This window comes from Heterostelium album (genome assembly GCF_000004825.1).
Source record: "Heterostelium album PN500 unplaced genomic scaffold PPL_scaffold3, whole genome shotgun sequence".
Lineage (NCBI taxonomy): Eukaryota > Evosea > Eumycetozoa > Acytosteliales > Acytosteliaceae > Heterostelium > Heterostelium album.
In genome coordinates this window covers 491,508-510,407 of record NW_008805065.1, presented here as the reverse complement: position 1 = coordinate 510,407, position 18,900 = coordinate 491,508, and the positions used below count along the sequence as shown (strand labels likewise).

Below are 18,900 nucleotides of genomic sequence, written 5' to 3'. Positions count from 1 at the left end.
GTATGATCAATTGGTACTTTCCATGTACCAATTGGCAGAAAAACTATTAATTAAAATATCAAAAATTTGTTTGTAATAATAATCAGATAAAAGATTTCTATTTTAAATTAGAATATATAAATAAAACCTATTTTTTTTAATTTGGAGCTAATATTTTAATTTCCAGATCATTGAGAAGTTTGAAAATTATCACTGAATAAATAGATATGATCCTGATTCCAAAAAACTATAAAAATATTGTGGTATATAAAAATATTCAGTATCAAAATCTTGAAAGTGAACAAAATTAAAGTATTTAGAATAAATTTACTTTTTCTTAAACTGAAAAGAACCTTTAGATTCTAAACAAATTTTTTTATTTATGGTGAATTTCTCTAACTATTTTACAGGACCAACATAATAATATGAATGAATTCCATATATTTTATTAATGTTTAATTTCTTTAACTAATCTACCGGACCATGGACACCACATACATCCAGGTAAGAACTAAATTATGATAAAGTTTCCAATTAAAATTTGGTTAATCTTTTTGTAAAGAGGAGTATTTAAAAGAATACTTACAGCACCACATGCTTCATCTAAATGTTCTTCTACATAGATTGTGGTGGCATCGCAAACTTCAATTGCCATTTCAAAAAATGAAATTGTTTCTGAGTCCAAATGGAAATTGTATCTTGGGTTATAATCAGCTCTGGTTTTTTTAATTCTTCCCAAGAAATGTGGTCTTACAGTAATTGTTCCTTCAAGCAAACCTCTGGCATGTTTAATGTTTTCTTCATCAATTAATTTGATGATAAATCCAGTTTTACCATGAGCATCGGCGGTTTCGAAGTATGCTGCTCCAGCAGATGCAGTATAGGCAAAAACAGTCAAAACAACTACTAACAATATTATTGAAATTTTCATTTCTTTAAGTATCTATAATAAAATGATTTATGATTTGGTTTGAACAATTCTTTTGATAGGCCTATCAAATTAAATATTTATACTTTGAGTTTATTTGAATATTGTTAAGATTATTTAATTTCTTATGATCATCAAAGAATAAAAACTGAATTTCTATTCAATTTTATAGGGATATTAAATTCATTCTAAATCTGGAGAATTGTGTAAATTGTCTTAATTGAGGTTGATAAGTGAGGTGAGCCATTTCTTTTTAACATAAGGGAAAAGTAACAATAAAAATTGTTTTTTTCGCACACTGTGCATTTAGAAATTTATCACTCTAGAAGAATAAAGTAATAGTAATAAATAGTTTTAAACTTCACACTATTTTTACAAATTTTTACAACCCACTTTAAAAATAGTGTGAAGTTTAAAACTTATGAACAAAACATTATTATTTGTTGACCTTAAAATATGGTAAATTACACTACAAGTCTAAATAGTATCTCAAGATGGATCAATTCACCTTAACTATATATCTTAGTGTTTGTATCTCGAAAAATGATATTCTGTTTCAAAATTAGAGTATTTCATTTGTGAATCGATCTCTGAGTGCGAATTCTAGTACTAGAACACAACTTCCGCTCTATTTTCTAAAAAGGATTTATATATTTTTTTTTATAAATAAGGGTGACTCCAAACATAATTTTCCAGAGTTCATTTGATTTAGATAAATGCGAAACATATTCATAATCGAATTTAAAAATAAGTGAGTGGTGTCATTTTTCTTTAAAATAAAGTTATCTTTTAAATAAAATGTTGCACTAATATTAGTGCTAAGGAATTGGGTTAGTCTAAAAAGCTTCAAACAATGCTGCCAATGTGTTACCAACAATTCACTGATCCTAAAAGAAGGATAACTTTATTAAATCCTGTAGTAAGTATATATATAAACTTTCTTTATTATTTCATATATCCAATAAAGAAGAAATTATTAATTCATTTATTCTTATTTAGCTTTTTGTTTTTACTTTATTTATTTTTTTAGTAGTGGTCTCGTCATTTGCACCATCTTCAAATGTAAATGCATATCCACAATCGAATGCCAATAAAGTGGCATTAAAATTAGCAAATGTAAATATTAATAATATCTATACACAATAATTTTTACTATATTAACAATTCAATTCAATTAGGCTTTAAAGTTTAAAACAATTTCCCAAGATGATCCAGATATTAAAACTGATTATAAACCATTCACCGATTTCATTCAGTATTTACAACAAGCATTCCCAGTTTTACATAGCCACTTGAATCGAGAGATTATAAATAAATATTCGATGTTGTATCGATGGGATGGTAGCAATCCTGCGCTGAAGCCATTCTTTATCAATTGTCACTACGATGTTGTGCCTGTTGATATGTCGGGCTGGTCTGTCGATCCGTTCGGTGGTGTCATCAAAGATGGCTATGTTTGGGGTCGTGGTTCCATCGATAACAAACTGATCGTAATCAGTGCGATGGAGGCAATCGAAACTCTGCTGAAACGATCGTACGTTCCAGAGAGAACACTCTATCTTGCCATCGGACACGACGAGGAAATCGGTGGATACAACGGCCACAAGATGATATCGGCACACGTCCAAAGCCTCGGAATCACCGCCGAGATGATTCTCGACGAGGGCATCCCGCTGCTACAAGCCGGATTCCTCCCGGGACTTAACACCACCACCGCGTTGCTCGGTGTCAACGAGAAAGGCTACGTCTACTTCAACATCACCGCCACTGCGCCAGGCGGTCACTCCTCGATGCCACCCTCACAGCAATCGCCAATCGGTATTCTCACGAAAGCCGTCACCGCCTTTGAATCGAACCCGCTTCCACCACCGGACAGCACACTCTACCCGAATCAATTCCTCGATCAATTTACACAGCAACAAATCGAAATGATTCCATTCCTCGACTACATGAGAAGGACCACCACCGTGACAATGTTCCGCTCTGGGATCAAGCCAAATGTGTTGCCGACCACCGCCACCGCTTGGATTAGTCATCGTGTGGTTCCAGGCGATGACGTCGATGCCATCATCGAGAGAAACAACCGCTTGATCAACGACACCAGAATCAAAGTTATCATCGACGCCAAACTTCCACCATCGCCATACTCGAGTCCCGCCGCCAAGCCATTCAAAGCGGTCAAGCAGTGCATCAAGAAAATCTTTGGACAAGACGTGAACGTCAAGTCCGGACTCATGTTTGCAAACACCGACACCCGATACTACTGGCCGGTGTCACCCAACATCTATCGTATAATGCCATGTGTTGTCAACAGTCAAGGACTTGCAATGCCACATGGCTACAACGAGAAGTTGGCAATCACAGACCTGGTGAAAGCAGTCAGCTTCTATCAACATATCTAGAAAGTTTAATATTGATCTCGACACAACCGACATTGATTAAATTATAAAAATCAAAATATTTAAATTGTTAGTCTTTTTTTAAACAAAACAGAATCGTACAATAAAAAGTAGTTTTGCATTATAATAAATGCTATAGGAGTCAGTTAGTTAAAGTGTTTAAAACAAATTAATTTTATCAATTTGATCAAATTACAATCAAAAATAAAAACAAAAAGAAAAAAGTATAAAAAGAATGATGATTATTTGTTAGACCAAATTAATTCAGTTATAACAAACAAATATAATATAACAACTTTAAACACAAGTTGATATTCTAATATACCTTATTAAGGTCAACTTATTCTTTGGTTTGGTTTGTCTTTTTTCATTCACATCACTGTACAACACAATACACACTAGAATAATAACATCAACACATTCACATTTAAAAATAAAAACAAAAAAACAAGCAGAGAAGTAAGAAAAGAAATATTGAAAATAAGAGAAGAGAATTGTGAGAAAAAAAGAATAGAATCAAAAAGAACAACAAAAAAGTTGTGAGATTGAAGTATTAAAATACAGTAGAACCAGAATCATATATTTATAATTAGATACTTCAGCTTGCTCTTCCTCATAACCAACAAACTACCAACCCACACCACACCGACACCCCTACACCTTTATCACACCCGTCCGCCCGCACCAACAACATATATAAAGTAATTCAAATCTAAACAAATCATATTTATTAATTATCTAAAATACTAAGATATGAAAATCATTTGTTAATAATTTTATTGACAGTTTTTGCTTGTTTGCATCAGACACTAAACCTGCTTATTTCTAAACCAAACTCTAGAGATAAGCTTAACAGATGTGCACTCTTTAACAATTTGATGGAATTGGATTGTGCTACCGGTGCACTCAGAGATGTCAGTATGGATGCTCTAAGATGATCGCTCCGAATCTTCGTTCTCTAAAGTGTGGTCACGGCGACATCAGGATGATGATCAAGCTCGGAGTGAAACCAGAGTATTTCAGTTGTCCAATAAGTTGCACCTTCGACGATGAGTTCTATGATATCAAATTGTTGTCACCGCTCGGCTTGAAACGTTTGAGAATTGGCGCGGAAAGAGCTCACCTACCTGGAGTTGGTTGAATTTACCGAGAGCAACTAAGAAACAGGTGACTTTTGTTTCTTCTTGATGGGTGACAAGTTCTCCCCGATGTTATTCGAAGGTCTGCTGAATTTGAAGGCGTTGGAACACTTGCTATTCCGCTTCATTATGTATTTCGATCGTGAACCAGTCGATGATACACCGGCATTCCAAGTGCAGCTGATCAGCTACCTCGAATTCTCAAGATTTTCCACATCGATTGTGAATTCAATGATGGAGCGAAATGCGTAGAGTTCCTCTTGCAAGAGACAGCGATAGAACAACTCTCCATGGATTGTATCGACTATTGCTCGCTGGTATCAAGAAACAACTTGTACAAGATGAAGACATCGGTAAACGATAAAAAGTAGAGATGTTGGCTAGGGTTCACCACTTGAAATTACTTCGCTATGACCTCGATAATACATTCAAAGGAATCACCAGACTCTTAAATAGACAACAAAAATATGGATTCAAGGCAGACAGAGTTTTGAAATGCAGCGTCAAAATGACAGGTGATCAAATCGAACCGGAATTCATTGAAGCACTCAAGAATAACAGATCACTACGTAGATCTTTGGTATTAATAAGAAGTTACTAATGGTGTTGTTCCTACTCTCCGACCAGAATAATACCAAACTTTTAGAACATATATCAAATTTAGACAATTATTGTTAAAAAAATAAAATTTGTGTATAAATAGTAAAAATAGATAGTACTCGCTATTACTTTGGCGGTAGTGTAAAAAAGTGATTTATTCTCTTGCTTTTTGAATTAGTTGTCTCCTTGACATTTGTTCACCATTTGGAAGTGTAATGGTTTGTTTGTTGTCCAAAAGGGTAAGTCCAAGGTTATAATATGTATCGGAATCGGTTGGATCAAGTTCTATTGATTTCAAGTATAGTTGTTGCGCAGTCATTGCTTGACCATCATTTAGTATTATTGATTCACCACTTGAAAGTGTCGATGCAAGATTACTAAAAGAATGGGAATTGGTTGGATCACATTCTATTGCTTTCAGGTAGAGTTGTTGTGCGGTCAATGATTTTCCATTTAAAAGTGTGATTGATGTGTCAGGTGTAAGCGTGGTTGCGAGGTTATTATAGGACGGTGAATTGTTTGGATCACACTCTATTGCTTTCAAGTATAATTGTTGTTCTGTCATTGATTGTCCATTAGGAAGTGTGATTGATTGATCGCCGATGAGTGTTGTTGCAAGTTTATGATATGAAGGGGAAAAGGTTGGACCACATTCTATTGATTTCAAGTAGAGTTGTTGTTTTGTTATTGATTGTCCAATAGGGAGTGTTATTGATTGGCCACATGCCAGTGTTTCTGCAAGATTATAATAAAAATTGAAATTGGTTTGATCACACTCTATTGCTTTCAAGTATAGTTGTTGGTCTGTCATTGATTGACCGTTATGAAGAGTGATTGATTCACCAATTGCAATTGAATTTGCAAGCATATTATATGAGTTGGAATTGGTTGGATCGCATTCTATTGATTTCAAGAATAGTTGTTGTTTTGTCATTTCATCTCCGTCAATAAGTGTGATTGATTCATCACTTTCAAGTGCCGTTGCTAGGTTATGATATGCTTGGGAATTGGTTGGATCGCATTCTATTGCTTCTAAGCATAGTTGTTGTCCAGTCATTTCTTCTCCATTTGGAAGAGTGATTGATTCATCACTTTCAAGTGTCATCGCAAGGCTTGAATATGAAAATGTATTGGTTGGATCAAATTCTATTGCTCTTAAAAGTAGTTGTTGCTTTGTCATTGTCTGACCATCGTTAAGTGTGATCGATCCACCACTTGAAAGTGTCGTTGCAATGTTATAATATGAATATGAATCGGTTGGATTATATTCTATAGCTTTTAATAACAGTTGTTGTTTTGTAACTGATTGTCCATTGTTAAGTATGATTGATTCGCCACTTGAAAGTGTCGATGCCAAGATATGAAATGAACTGGAATTTGTTGGGTCATACTCTATTGCCTTCAAGTATAGTTGTTGTTCTGTCATTGATTGTCCATTAGGAAGTGTGATTGATTCGCCACTTGAAAGTGTCGTTGCAAGCTCATGATATGAATATGAATCAGTTGGACCAAGCTCTATTGATTTCAAGTAGAGTTGTTGTTTTGTTATTGATTGTCCATTCGGAAGTGTTATTGATTCACCATTTGAAAGTGTCGTTGCAAGGTTATAATAAGAATCGGAATCGGTAGGATCACACTCTATTGCTTTCAAGTATAGTTGTTGTTCTGTCATTGATTGTCCATTCGGAAGTATGATTGATTCACAACTTTCAAGTGTCATTGCAAGGTTAGCATAAGAGTTGGAATTGGTTGGATCACATTCTATTGCTTTCAAGTATAGTTGTTGTTTCGTAAAAGATTGTCCATTTGAAAGTACGATTGATTCGTCATTTGAAAGTGATTCTGCAAGGTTATAGTATGAATGGGAATTGGTAGGATCTTTTACTATTGACTCCAAGTATTGCTGTTGAGTAGTCATTGATTGCCTTGATCTGGTGAAAGAATGATATCTATTTTTTTCCTTTTAAGAACTCATGCAAACTTGTAATAAGCAATTAGTTTGGAAGTACTATAGATTGATGATTTCCAAGTTCTTTCTGGATTGAATCACCCCCTTTTTTTTTGATTTTGTATTTTTTTTTCTTAGTAAAAAAAACTTTTTCACTTTTGGTGTTTTTTTTTATTTTTTTTTATTTTATTTTATTTAATTTTGATCATCAAATACTGGAGAATACATATAAACCCATAAAAAATATATATATTTTATGTAGTGCACAGCAAAAAATTTGTTTTATTTACAATTCTTGTGTGTTCTTGATTAATGTCTCATTATCATTGATTAAATCAAATTTTATCTCATTCTTTAACTTTTATTTTTATCTGAACGATTAATACTTAAAAAAAAAAGTAATAAAACATTTTATCAAGCAAAATGATTGTGTTAAACCCACTGTTATTAATTTTAAGTATAACCTTAATGATTTTACTTATAGATATAAAGTGGTTAACTATCAAGATAAAATATATAAAAAGTTAAAGGGAGTATCAAAACCAATAATTAATAATAACAACTTTTATTATGTTAACTAACACAAATGGATAAACTATATTTTCTTTTATATTTAATAATAAAGTTTTAAAATATAAATTTCAATCAAGTTAGAATTATATTAGGAAAAGATAATCAGTTATATTATAATTGGAGAGAAGTTATTAAGGCCACATGTAATGATTGGAAATGGTTATTTCAATCTATTAAATCAATATATAGAGAGAAAGAATGGTGATATCCGGAGATCTTTTTATTTTCAAATCTTAGAGAATATTATTAAAGTTGGCAATTTAAATATTTTCAAATATTTATTGGAGCTTAATGAAGAAAAGAATTATTTTTACCTGATCAGGTCGACCTCTTCTAATGAGAATTTAAATGATATTCTATCTTGGTCTACACTGTATGGTCGAACCGAATTTATTCTTTTACTCTTGGAGAAATATCCAATGCAACAATGGAATTTCAAGAGGGCTTTATGCAACACTGCTTTTTGTGGAGATATGGAGCTAATGAAACTATTTCACTATAAAATTGAAAACAGTCCAAGTTCAATTTATGATGTGAATGTTTTCAATTCTTGTGCTGCTCATGGAAGAATATCTATGATCCCATGGCTATCCAACAACAGACCCCAGGATTTGGTACATTCAGATATGTTCATGATTGCTATCATTCACCAGCAACAAGAATTATAAGAGTACCTATTGGTAGAGCACAGAGATAGATTGGATACACAAAACCAAGAGTATGTAAAGACTGCTTCCACCTCTGTAGGTGAGATTTTCAGGTTGCTAATTGAAAATCAGTGTGAGTGTCGTCCAGATAGCATAGACATGGTGGTACAACACGGAAACCTATATTAATTTTCTACTGAATATCTATATTCACAACAATCAAAGAATGTTATAAACAAATATATTAAAACAAAGAATTAAAATAAAAAAATAAATCAATCAATTTTTAACATATTTTGCGATCATATGATCGATCTATTATTTCAAAGCTTAAAATGGATAATTATTTTTCTTTAGTTTTTAATAATAGTGTTTTAAAAAAGTTAATATTTAATCATGTTAGATTGATATCAGCTAGAAATGGAAGAAAAGTTTATCGTTGGAATGAAGTTATAGCTTCACCAAGAGTAATGGCCATTCATAACTATTTCGATCATTTAAAGAAATACCTAGAAGATAATAAGAGTAAAAGTAGATTAGAAGAGATAGAAGCTATCTCTGTTTTGGAGAATGCAATCAAAATAGGTAGTTTAGAGATGCTTCAATATATTTTAGATTACATTCATAATGATAGTTGGTACAAAAGCGAAAAACAAAGAATAATAAACAGTTTAATAATAACATCATTAATATACAAGAGAAAACCAATTGAACAATATCTTAGATTTCAAACTAATTCTATACCACAAAATATATTTAGATAATAATAACTATAATTAAATAAAAACTTGTAATCTTTATTAACTTATCTTTGGACATTCTTTAAGAATTGTTGTAATGTAACCTGAGCGTTTAATTGAGAGTCTCGTCGTACATTATCATATCGAGAGTACTTTGTTTTCGGGTTGATCAGTCCGAGTAAAAATAATTTTGCATCGATATCATCCTTTGAAACGATTACTTCTTTGATATCATCGATTTTAATCAAGCCTATATAGTAGTAGAATTGTATCGCTCGATAATTAAAGTCTTTGGTTTCGTATTTTAGAAATGAGTTGATCGATTGTTGAGATAGATTGTTTAGGATCGACATTGCATAGCGAGCCAATTTGAAATGACCATTCAAAACCGCACTGTGTAATCCGTTATGAGTCCAACGTTCACTTCTATTCTCTACAACGAATTTGATTGCTGCTGTCTGTCCGTATGATAACGATTTATCTATACCGGTGGGCGTACAACCCTCCGTACGATTATCATGCAGGAATCTAACTACGTCCATACAGCCATTCTGTAGAGCTCTGTCCATAGCCAAATGATTACAACCTTCTTTTCTATGATTGTGAAGATAGATAACCGTTTCGAGATGTCCATTCTCAGCTGCTAGATTCATTGCTGTTTGCGAACCTGCATACATATCGAGTGATTTGACAATGTCCAGATGATTATTGGCAGCGGCGATCTCCAATGCTTCATGATCTATTGCAAAGCCAAATGATAGCAACTTTTGAACTAGTAGTATGTCTCCTCTTCCACATGCATTCTTAATGGGTTCCAATGACTTTACACTAAAGAATGGCATGCATTCATCCAGTAGAAAATCGATCATCTCTTGACTAGAACCATTAGCTATACACCAGGCGAGAGTATGTGGTTCGCATCCTTCAACTCTGTTCTTTCGAATGTATTTCACGATCTCAAGCTGTCCTAATCTTGCTGCTTCGGTCATTACCGATGTACCGATAGGAGGTGGATCAATACCAATGGTAATAATCAATTGTAATAACTCTAGATTACCTGCTTTGACCATCTCCAATATCAACTTATCTCTTTCCTCTCGCTCAATCCCGACATGATTTCCATAGATCGATAGAACAGTACGTATGATATCGATATTACCAACTTTAAATGCAGATATAATGATAGGACTTGTCAGAGCTGGTATACCTTCTAAATCTACCAATTTCTTCAACAAATCGATGTGTGATTTCGATACTGCTATCGATTGAGCTGTCCTAATTACATATTCAGACTTTGGTATTGTAGAGTAGAGTTGGAAGAACAGTTCATCATCGATTTGTTTGTAGAGAGCGATCAATCCGGAAAATCCTAAACTACTTATTACCAATGTCCATTTCGCTTTGGTAAGCAATTCTAAAACATAATTAAACATATCGATACCGGCATTAGCAGAGTAATCAAACGTTGCATTCAAAGTTTGAGCTGTTTGTGAACTAGTTATATCGAGATTCAATTCTTCAATTAAAAACTTTAACAAATCCAAATGGTTGAATTGAACGATATGGTATAACAGATGACCATCCACACTGAAAAGCGTTTTGAAATACTGGGGATTCCTCAGTAGATAGAGGATCATGTCGATTGGTATCACATTTTTACGTCGGTTCTCTCGAATCATATCCTTAATAACAGAGATATCGATTGGTGCACACAGCTTTGCGATCCGCTCTAGCAGTTTCATATTTCCTGAGCGTCCGGTTTTTACCAATGCTTCTTGTTTATTATTGATCTTGAATTTGTTGCGAATGAGCGTCTCCACTATATCCAAGTTGCCGGCGAGACACGCCGACTCCAATACATTGAAACTGACTTCATAGCGAGAGTTGACTGGTTCACGTGCCAGTTCGAAATGATTTTGAAACCGAAAGTAGATAAATAGAAACAATCCGAGGTCACGGTTATTCTCCATAAACGTTGTGATTGAACAATGTCTGAAAAGAACTACATTCTCATCTAGACGTTCATCATAGGTCTCCAAGGTGAGTGGCATCCTCAGCATAACAGATTGATTCAACTCCTCTACAAGATCATAGTGCGCATCAACCCAATATCGTAATAAACCAAAATATTTGTTCTCGCAGATCCATCTGAATGTTAACTGATTCCATCTCTTAATTTTACTACCAGTAGCATCGTATGCCTTTAACTTTCTAAAAATTAAATTTGATAGAAATTTATTTAAAAATACTTTTCTAAATATTTTTATATCTAAGTTATTATTATCCATTTATTTTAGCAATAACTAAATAGATTAAAAAGTTTTAAGAAGGTGGAGGTGCAAGTTTTGAAACTTTTTTTTCATAAAAAACAAAAAAAATCATGGTCAAAGGACGTTTTCTTCTCCAAAATTTCTATCTTTGAATCCAATTTCATAGATTATTTTTATTTGATTAAATATTTGAAATTTAATTATAAAATTTGATTGGGATGAAACTGAAAAACTTAACTTATCTTTGATCTTTTTACATATTTATATGACACCACAGATGTAAATGATCACGAAACATGTTCCAGTTTTTTTTTTTTAAAGATTTGAAATTTTATTTTTTAATATTGATTTAAATTTATTGGGAGGATGAAATTTTGATTTGTGGAATAATGATGCAATGAATTTTCGGTCAATCATTCCAAATAGAATGAAATAGTCATTATCAAGTTTTCTAATAGTACAATTACAGTTATCATTTTTAATGGTTAAGTTGTCAACCATACTGTTGAATGGGATGGAAATGGTTGAAATTTTTATACTTTCTAATGAGTTTGGAAATATGTTATTACTTATCTTTGTGATATTGCTATCATTACTACGAAGAATAAGGTGTTTGATTGAATTTGGTAATTTAACTCCTGATTGATTGAAAATAGTCAGATCGTAAACATTGAGCTCTCTAAGTGTCGATGGGAAAGTATTATCATCGACAATGGCATTACTAGTACAGAGAGAGAGTTCTCGGACTCCAAATGGAATTTCTCTGAGTTTTTTTCTTGAATCTGTAAATGGGGTGCCTAGTTCCAAACGTTTAATGTCCAAACCGACCAATGACTGCTCACTGAATCCGTCAATACCCAATACCTCCAAGTGGTAGTTTGATCGATCTGGAAAGAGCTCATCGAGATTATAAAATGAATTGCATAGTTGTAAATGTCGAATGGATATGGGCAATGCCGATTTCAATGTGGGTGAACCAATCAAGTTGAGTGCAGTCAATGAGCTTGGAAGAACACTGAGATCTAACACCACTGTATTACGAAGAAGAAGGAATGACAGCGATCGTAGATTCACCAATGAACTTAAATGTGGAATCCATATTGTGGGAATATTCATTAGCGATTTCAACGATGTAGGCAACACGTTATCTTCAATATGAATGACATTCATAGAGTGGAAATACGATTCAAGTTGGTTTGGTAACGATCCAACCTTAAGAAAACCTTCGATCTTTGAATATATAATATACAAAGATCTTAGTGATGCTGGCAATACACCTGGTTCGATTGGATGCATTAGTTTTACGATAATCAGTTTCTCTAGTGACGACGGTAGAACACCATGTCCAAGCGGTTGTGTATCTTTATTCAATCTCAATTTCCGCAAACTCTGAGGAAAACAATCTCTAAATAGTGGTTCTTCAAAAGCTTGATCCAATGACAACGATGTTAAACTCGGAGGGAATTTATCTTTCAATGTCAAGCATCGTTTTATATTGGTTATGTTTGAATTCGATTCAATTTGATAGAGATTCTCTGCCAATACATAAGAAGTAGTATTGCTGTTACTACCACTGATATTGATCGTAGCTAAATTTAAACCTATCGATTAGAAACATTAGTATTTTGTTACAGACTTCTATAGATAAATCTAATTACCTGTTTGAATACCAGAGCTATAATATTTGTATCGATTATTCGGTCCCATGATCATTTTAGATCTTTTTTGTTGCATCGAATCATTTATCAATGATTTATAGGAATTCATACAGATTTTCGACATATTTGGAACTCCTACATGTTTTATATCATTAAACAATAGATATCTGTGCCTATCGTTAAACCAACGTCTACACACAAGAGTAAAACAAATTCTATCTATATTATCATCGAGATAACTGATTATCTTTGCCAATAATAGATGTGATATATTGCTGACTATTATCATTTTAACAGTGAACGAAAACTATTTTTCAGTTGTTTTCGTGGTGTGAAAAAAATCGTATGATCATAATTCCATCTTATTTTTGATTTTTTTTTTCAAAAACTGTTAATACTTAAAAAAAAAAAGTGAGCTTTTTGGTAATAAAGACCCACTTTCTTTGCAAAATAGAAGCAAAAAAAGATAAGAAATTTTTGAAAATAAAATGAATTAAATATTTTGCTTTTTTAGGAAATTTTTATGAATAATTCAAACTTTGTAAAAAAAAATGTTTAACAAACTATCATCAATTTTAAAATCTCAATGAACGATAGTTGTATGTATTTATATAATCATCTGTAATATATTTGATGTTTTATTAATTATTTGAGAGTTTAGTCTTGCAAATGACAGATCAAATAAATAATAATATTGATTTATATGGTTTGATCAATGAAATCGATTTCTTTGGTGGAATCGAGTATGATTACGATGATTTCGATAATGATAAATTGAAGAACAACATCCGGGTGGAACCAGTAGAGTGTAGATTCAATCTGTTGCTTCAGAGAAAGATAATAGAGTATATGTGGCATGATAAATCATTGTTGCTTCCGTATCGATTGAAATTGGGTTTGGTTTGTCGAGCGTGGTTCGAGTCTGTCTCTGCGCTATTCAGTAAGAATTCATACTTTGCAGTGACAAGAGCGAATAGTAGTGTAAATTCATCGCTGACAAGCTATTTACCACATCTTGCCAATGCCTATTGTCCAATGAAGTATGTTAGTTCGATCGTGAAAACGAGCTATTATATACCCGATAGTATCGACCAAATCAGTGGCATTCATCAAGACAACAAAATCGATTATTTCAAACTCGGTCCTATCTACTCGACTGTTCAGAATCTCGAGTTGGATTTCAATTCGTCGCCGCCACTAGTGAACGTTCAACAAACGGTTTCCAACTTTATGAAATTCTCAAACACAACAGATCCGAAAACCAAACAAACCGTTGAGAGAGCATCGCTTCGCAGCCTAAAGATTTCATATCTTGGTTACCAACAAAGTCAAGGTTATCACACCAACACTAAAGCAACCAATGTCATAGAGACAGTTCTGGTGGTTCTCTCGCCAGTCCTGAAAGATCTCGAAAGTCTGACGATCCACACCAGATTTTGTAAATTCGAATCGAATGGACTGATCAAGTTTTTCGATAACCATCCTAATCTCACCTCCCTTACACTCAATATCGATTGTAATTTGCCATTCAATAAAGCAGTGCTATCGCATCTACCGAAAAACCTAAAACATCTCGCTACCAACCTTACAGTGGAGTTGGAACAACTTGCCAGCCACGAAAAGCTAGAGAGTGTTACTATCACCAGAGCAAATTTGCTTAACCAATCGCATTTCGAGAAGATTCCCAATGGAATGACACAAGTAATGAGAACAAACAGTAACATCAAAACAATTACACTGCCGTCGGGACTGCCAGTAGATATCGAAACAATCGACATCTTCTCAGGTTCTAGCCACTTGAATGAATTCTACATTGAAATTACCGATCCAAAACCAATACCATCACCAACCCCAAATCCACTTACACTCAAATTCCATTCGAATTTGAAGAAACTACAGATTGACTGTCAGCTGACATCACCGCTAAAACCTGAACTAATGGATATTGGATTGACTAGCAACGCTTTGGTAAACCTTGAAAAACTGGTTATCGGCAAAGAGTATTGGCATATCTTTGATCTGGTTGTAGCGTTTGTCAGAACCAGTAAATCACTGCGACACTTGGAACTTAATGAACCAGCACCCAGACAGAGCAAAAACAAAGTAAACTACAACGACCTGTTATCAGCAATCACAGAAAACAATGACAATCAACTATCATTTATGAAAATCGATCACTTTGTTTCTAGGTCGAACGAGCATGAACTTATTAAATTCCTAACACACACAAACACCAGATATCTCTGTCGTATGCAATGCCATCACCTCAACATCACCGAGAAAGACACCATCAGCAGTCTCAATCAAATCAATCAGAAATTGAATCTATCATTCTCTGTAGCTGGAGTAAATCCAAAATACCTTGAAATAGGAAGACGTTGAATAAATATAAATTTGTATTTTATAATATTATTTTCATCATTTGCTTGTAATAAATTAAAGATTTATTTATTGATTTTTATTATTTCATTTTTCGACTTTAAGACCTGTGGTTGTGCGAAATTCACTGAATTATTATTAAAAAAAGATAATTTATTGATTGATTTACCACTACTATATTTTTTTATTTTATTTGGTTGGTGGTAACATTGTTTAAGTTTTATCTATTGTTTTTTTTTTTGTTTTATATATCTTTAGTGTTAAAATTTATTTATATTGTTTATTGTTTAGAAGGAAGATGAATTATTTACAAGATTTAATTTTATTAAAGATATTTCAATATGTAGAGGTTGATATAGATAAAATATCTCTTCTACTGACTTGTAAGAGAATATTTGGAAATCGAGCAAAGATCGAATTTAGATTGTTGGGCTGTCTTTTGAATTTAGAACAAATGGATGAACATTGTCGTTTGGAATCATTCAAATCATCGATAATCAGATCATTAAAGTATAAATTGAGTGTGAAACAGTTTGAAAAAGAGAGATCTGATGCCTATACAAGAAAATTGGAACTGTTCGACTCTTTGATTGGTCTGGATAGCACCACTTCCACCAACACCACCAACGTCGCATTCAAACCACCACTGGAAGTCTCTGACCTACTGGCACTCTCTTCCGATCCTGCATTCCAATCGTCGCCATCGGCAGCCAGGAACTACCAGAAAAGCTTCCGAGCACTGAGAGATCTAAAGAAACGTGTTAATGATCTTGAAGGTGGTAATAGTAGTAGTAATAGAAGTAATGAAAGTTCACAGTTTTCCAAGATATTGGAGCTGGATGATGCTATCAATCCAAAGAGTACATCGTTTGTCGTCGATGACGAATCTTTCAGTAGGGTTCCGCCCGGAACTACTCATCTCACTTTCAATAGCAAGTTTGAACGGTTCATATCGCCATCTTCGATTCCGGCGACATTGACTCACCTGACATTCGGTCATCAGTATAACCATGTGATTCTACCGGGTACCATTCCGACGTCGGTCACCAATCTTACGTTTGGCTACTATTATGACCGTCCGATTCGCGCCGGTGTCATTCCCGAGTCGGTCACCACCCTCACAATGGGATTCTCTTACAATCACACGGCGTTAGTGCTGCCAGCGAGTCTGACATCACTCACACTGAAATCCGAGTACAGCCAACTGATCGCGCCTGGCTGGCTGCCAGCGGGCTTGAAGAAACTGCGATTACTACACACGTTCAACAACCGTAATGATCAGCTGCAAGTGGCATCGCTTCCGGCCGGCCTAGAATACCTCGAGTTACAACCGAGTTACAATCTGGCGTTTGCACCGGGTATACTCTCAAACACCTCGTTGAAACAACTTGTTCTCGGCGATGACTATAGTCATCCGTTGCTCTACTTACCTCCTACACTTGAATCGTTGAATCTTAACAACGCTAACTTTAATAACAATACTAACGACAAGAACAACAAAAACAAACTAATCATTCCATTCAAATCTTTATATCATCTAACAACGATACACCTGCGTAAACAAATCATTAGAATAAGATATTTAGATAATAACAATGTATTCGTTTTGAATCAACAATTTATGGGTGGATTCATTTCAAACACTGAAAACTTTAACTTTGTAGATATAGCGAAATCATTAGAATCTAGATATCAACAACAATCGAAATAGTATTCTTCTTTCTCATTTAACTCCCTCAAATCAAAAAAAAAAAAAATCAAAAAAAAAAATTCTGTTTATTTCATTTTTTACCATTTTTTTTCATTTTTTTAAGCCCAAATGGGGCTGTTTTTTGCAACACACCTAAAAATAAAAGAACACAGTTTATTAAAAAAAATTTGTTTTAATAATTTTTTTTGAAAATTGTTTAATTAAGTTTTTTTTTATTTATTTATTTCATCCATTATCATTTAATCTAATATTTATATTTTATTTTTTAGATAAGATAGATAGATTCTTTTATATTAGTTTTATTTGTATACTATATTTATTTTTTTTTTCACATTTTGTTTGATGATGAATATAGAATAAAAAAAAGATGGAAGATGAATTCATTTGTTGTATTTGTATGTGTGGCTTTGATGTAGAGCAAACAGCGAATAAAAATGATCTTCCTCATCGTCTGAAGTGTTCGCATTGCTTTCATAAAGCGTGTTTCGAAGATTGGTTCAGAAAGCAACATATGTGTCCGTTGTGTCGTGAGCCTTGCCAACAATCCGATCTTAGATTCGATCCGATCATCACACAACTCCTACAGAGTATCTCGAAGCTTACCCTACAGAAACAAACAGATTCATCATCGGTCATAACGACAACCACAACATCAACATCAACATCGACAGCCATATCAACAACACCCAAACTTAATAACAACAACAACAACGCCATCATCAACAACACTAAACCCAATTCACTATATACTACACCTGTTTTTAATGCTGATACATCATCATCATCATCATCTAGTATATTATGGCCAGGAAATCTTAATATAAATAACAACAACAACAATAGTATTAGTAGTAGTGGTATTACTACTTCACCTGTCTTAAATAATACAAATACAAATACCAGCAGTACTAGTACTAGTAGTTCAATGATTTCAAAATTGAATCAATCTGCTGCACTTTATAGTCAACAACCACAACAAACGGTCATTCCAATTTTCAATTCAACGAGTAATTTCAATACGAATCCACCACATTCACATACGTTACAAAAAGTCAATCCCGTTACCATCTACAAAGGACTGTACTGGCAGTGCAACCGATGCAGCAAGAAGTTTGGAACTTCCGAGCAGTATCACTGCTATAAATGCGAGAATTTCGACTTGTGTCGCTTCTGCTGCCTGGAGACAAAGACTCCTACGACACCAGAGATTGGCAATACCGAGCCACTCTCACTGCCAAGACTTCACCAGCATTCACTCTACTGCATGTCACCACTCGATGTCTATGGTAACGACGCCATCTGCGACATCTGTCGTCTGACAACCAAGCAGTTTATCTACCACTGCTCGACATGCACCAACTTTGACGTCTGTTCAAAATGTTGCAATAAAGAACCGATTGTAAAGACAACCACTGCATTAGCAACAACAACAACATCGACAACAACTGCTGCTGCTGCTGAACCACCAAAGAGAGATGGTCTCTTTAGATTCACTTCACTCAGCCAGAAACAACAAGAGAAACTAGTGGTACAGCCGGCTCACGACAAACAAAACGAGGAACGTCGTACACAACAACGCAATAGCATCTTGTCGATGTTGAATCCAGCCAAGTTGAATGAGCACACTGCCGCCGGTCTTCCCAATAGCATCACCATCCCAATACACTCAAAGCCACTCCAAAAACATGGCAGTCCATTAGAAGTCTACGACACTGTCAACTGGATCTGTGACGTCTGCAGATCTCACAAGAGTGCTACCATCGAAACCTTTTTCCATTCTCCAGATAGTTTTGATCTCTGTTTAAATTGTTATCATAAACAATTTAAACAATGAAAAAAAAGCTCAATCAATCTATCGATCACGAATTCTCAGAATTTCCAATATAATAAAGAATATTTTTGTTACATATTAAAAAAAATAACTTATTG

The 18,900-nt window shown here is 33.9% G+C and overlaps 9 protein-coding genes across 9 annotated transcripts; 5 read left to right on the top strand and 4 right to left on the bottom strand.

Annotated features, from left to right (window-relative positions):
• Positions 1 to 427: 427 nt before the first annotated feature.
• Positions 428 to 910, bottom strand: PPL_02773 (uncharacterized protein; the record flags this gene model as incomplete). Its single annotated transcript, XM_020573751.1, has 2 exons — positions 428 to 490; positions 566 to 910. 2 exons carry the CDS (start codon positions 908 to 910, stop codon positions 428 to 430), a joined length of 408 nt encoding a protein of 135 aa, XP_020435823.1.
• A 453-nt stretch (positions 911 to 1,363) lies between these two features.
• PPL_02772 (peptidase M20 family protein) lies at positions 1,364 to 3,309 on the top strand (the record flags this gene model as incomplete). The annotated part of the gene is made up of 3 exons (XM_020573750.1): positions 1,364 to 1,391; positions 1,938 to 2,023; positions 2,086 to 3,309. The coding sequence occupies 3 exons, from the start codon at positions 1,364 to 1,366 to the stop codon at positions 3,307 to 3,309; spliced, it is 1,338 nt and encodes a 445-aa protein (XP_020435822.1).
• Positions 3,310 to 5,199: 1,890 nt separating this feature from the next.
• PPL_02771 (tetratricopeptide repeat protein) lies at positions 5,200 to 6,963 on the bottom strand (the record flags this gene model as incomplete). Its single annotated transcript, XM_020573749.1, has 1 exon — positions 5,200 to 6,963. The coding sequence occupies one exon, from the start codon at positions 6,961 to 6,963 to the stop codon at positions 5,200 to 5,202; it is 1,764 nt and encodes a 587-aa protein (XP_020435821.1).
• A 749-nt stretch (positions 6,964 to 7,712) lies between these two features.
• Positions 7,713 to 8,234, top strand: PPL_02770 (uncharacterized protein; the record flags this gene model as incomplete). Its single annotated transcript, XM_020573748.1, has 1 exon — positions 7,713 to 8,234. One exon carries the CDS (start codon positions 7,713 to 7,715, stop codon positions 8,232 to 8,234), a length of 522 nt encoding a protein of 173 aa, XP_020435820.1.
• A 314-nt stretch (positions 8,235 to 8,548) lies between these two features.
• Positions 8,549 to 8,925, top strand: PPL_02769 (uncharacterized protein; the record flags this gene model as incomplete). Its single annotated transcript, XM_020573747.1, has 2 exons — positions 8,549 to 8,846; positions 8,912 to 8,925. 2 exons carry the CDS (start codon positions 8,549 to 8,551, stop codon positions 8,923 to 8,925), a joined length of 312 nt encoding a protein of 103 aa, XP_020435819.1.
• Positions 8,926 to 9,018: 93 nt separating this feature from the next.
• Positions 9,019 to 11,241, bottom strand: PPL_02768 (uncharacterized protein; the record flags this gene model as incomplete). The annotated part of the gene is made up of 2 exons (XM_020573746.1): positions 9,019 to 11,160; positions 11,203 to 11,241. 2 exons carry the CDS (start codon positions 11,239 to 11,241, stop codon positions 9,019 to 9,021), a joined length of 2,181 nt encoding a protein of 726 aa, XP_020435818.1.
• A 297-nt stretch (positions 11,242 to 11,538) lies between these two features.
• On the bottom strand, positions 11,539 to 13,170 carry PPL_02767 (uncharacterized protein; the record flags this gene model as incomplete). The annotated part of the gene is made up of 2 exons (XM_020573745.1): positions 11,539 to 12,812; positions 12,882 to 13,170. 2 exons carry the CDS (start codon positions 13,168 to 13,170, stop codon positions 11,539 to 11,541), a joined length of 1,563 nt encoding a protein of 520 aa, XP_020435817.1.
• Positions 13,171 to 13,404: 234 nt separating this feature from the next.
• On the top strand, positions 13,405 to 16,971 carry PPL_02766 (uncharacterized protein; the record flags this gene model as incomplete). The annotated part of the gene is made up of 4 exons (XM_020573744.1): positions 13,405 to 13,422; positions 13,536 to 15,227; positions 15,592 to 16,262; positions 16,833 to 16,971. 4 exons carry the CDS (start codon positions 13,405 to 13,407, stop codon positions 16,969 to 16,971), a joined length of 2,520 nt encoding a protein of 839 aa, XP_020435816.1.
• Positions 16,972 to 17,338: 367 nt separating this feature from the next.
• PPL_02765 (RING finger protein) lies at positions 17,339 to 18,805 on the top strand (the record flags this gene model as incomplete). The annotated part of the gene is made up of 2 exons (XM_020573743.1): positions 17,339 to 18,257; positions 18,363 to 18,805. 2 exons carry the CDS (start codon positions 17,339 to 17,341, stop codon positions 18,803 to 18,805), a joined length of 1,362 nt encoding a protein of 453 aa, XP_020435815.1.
• Between the last annotated feature and the right edge of the window lie 95 nt (positions 18,806 to 18,900).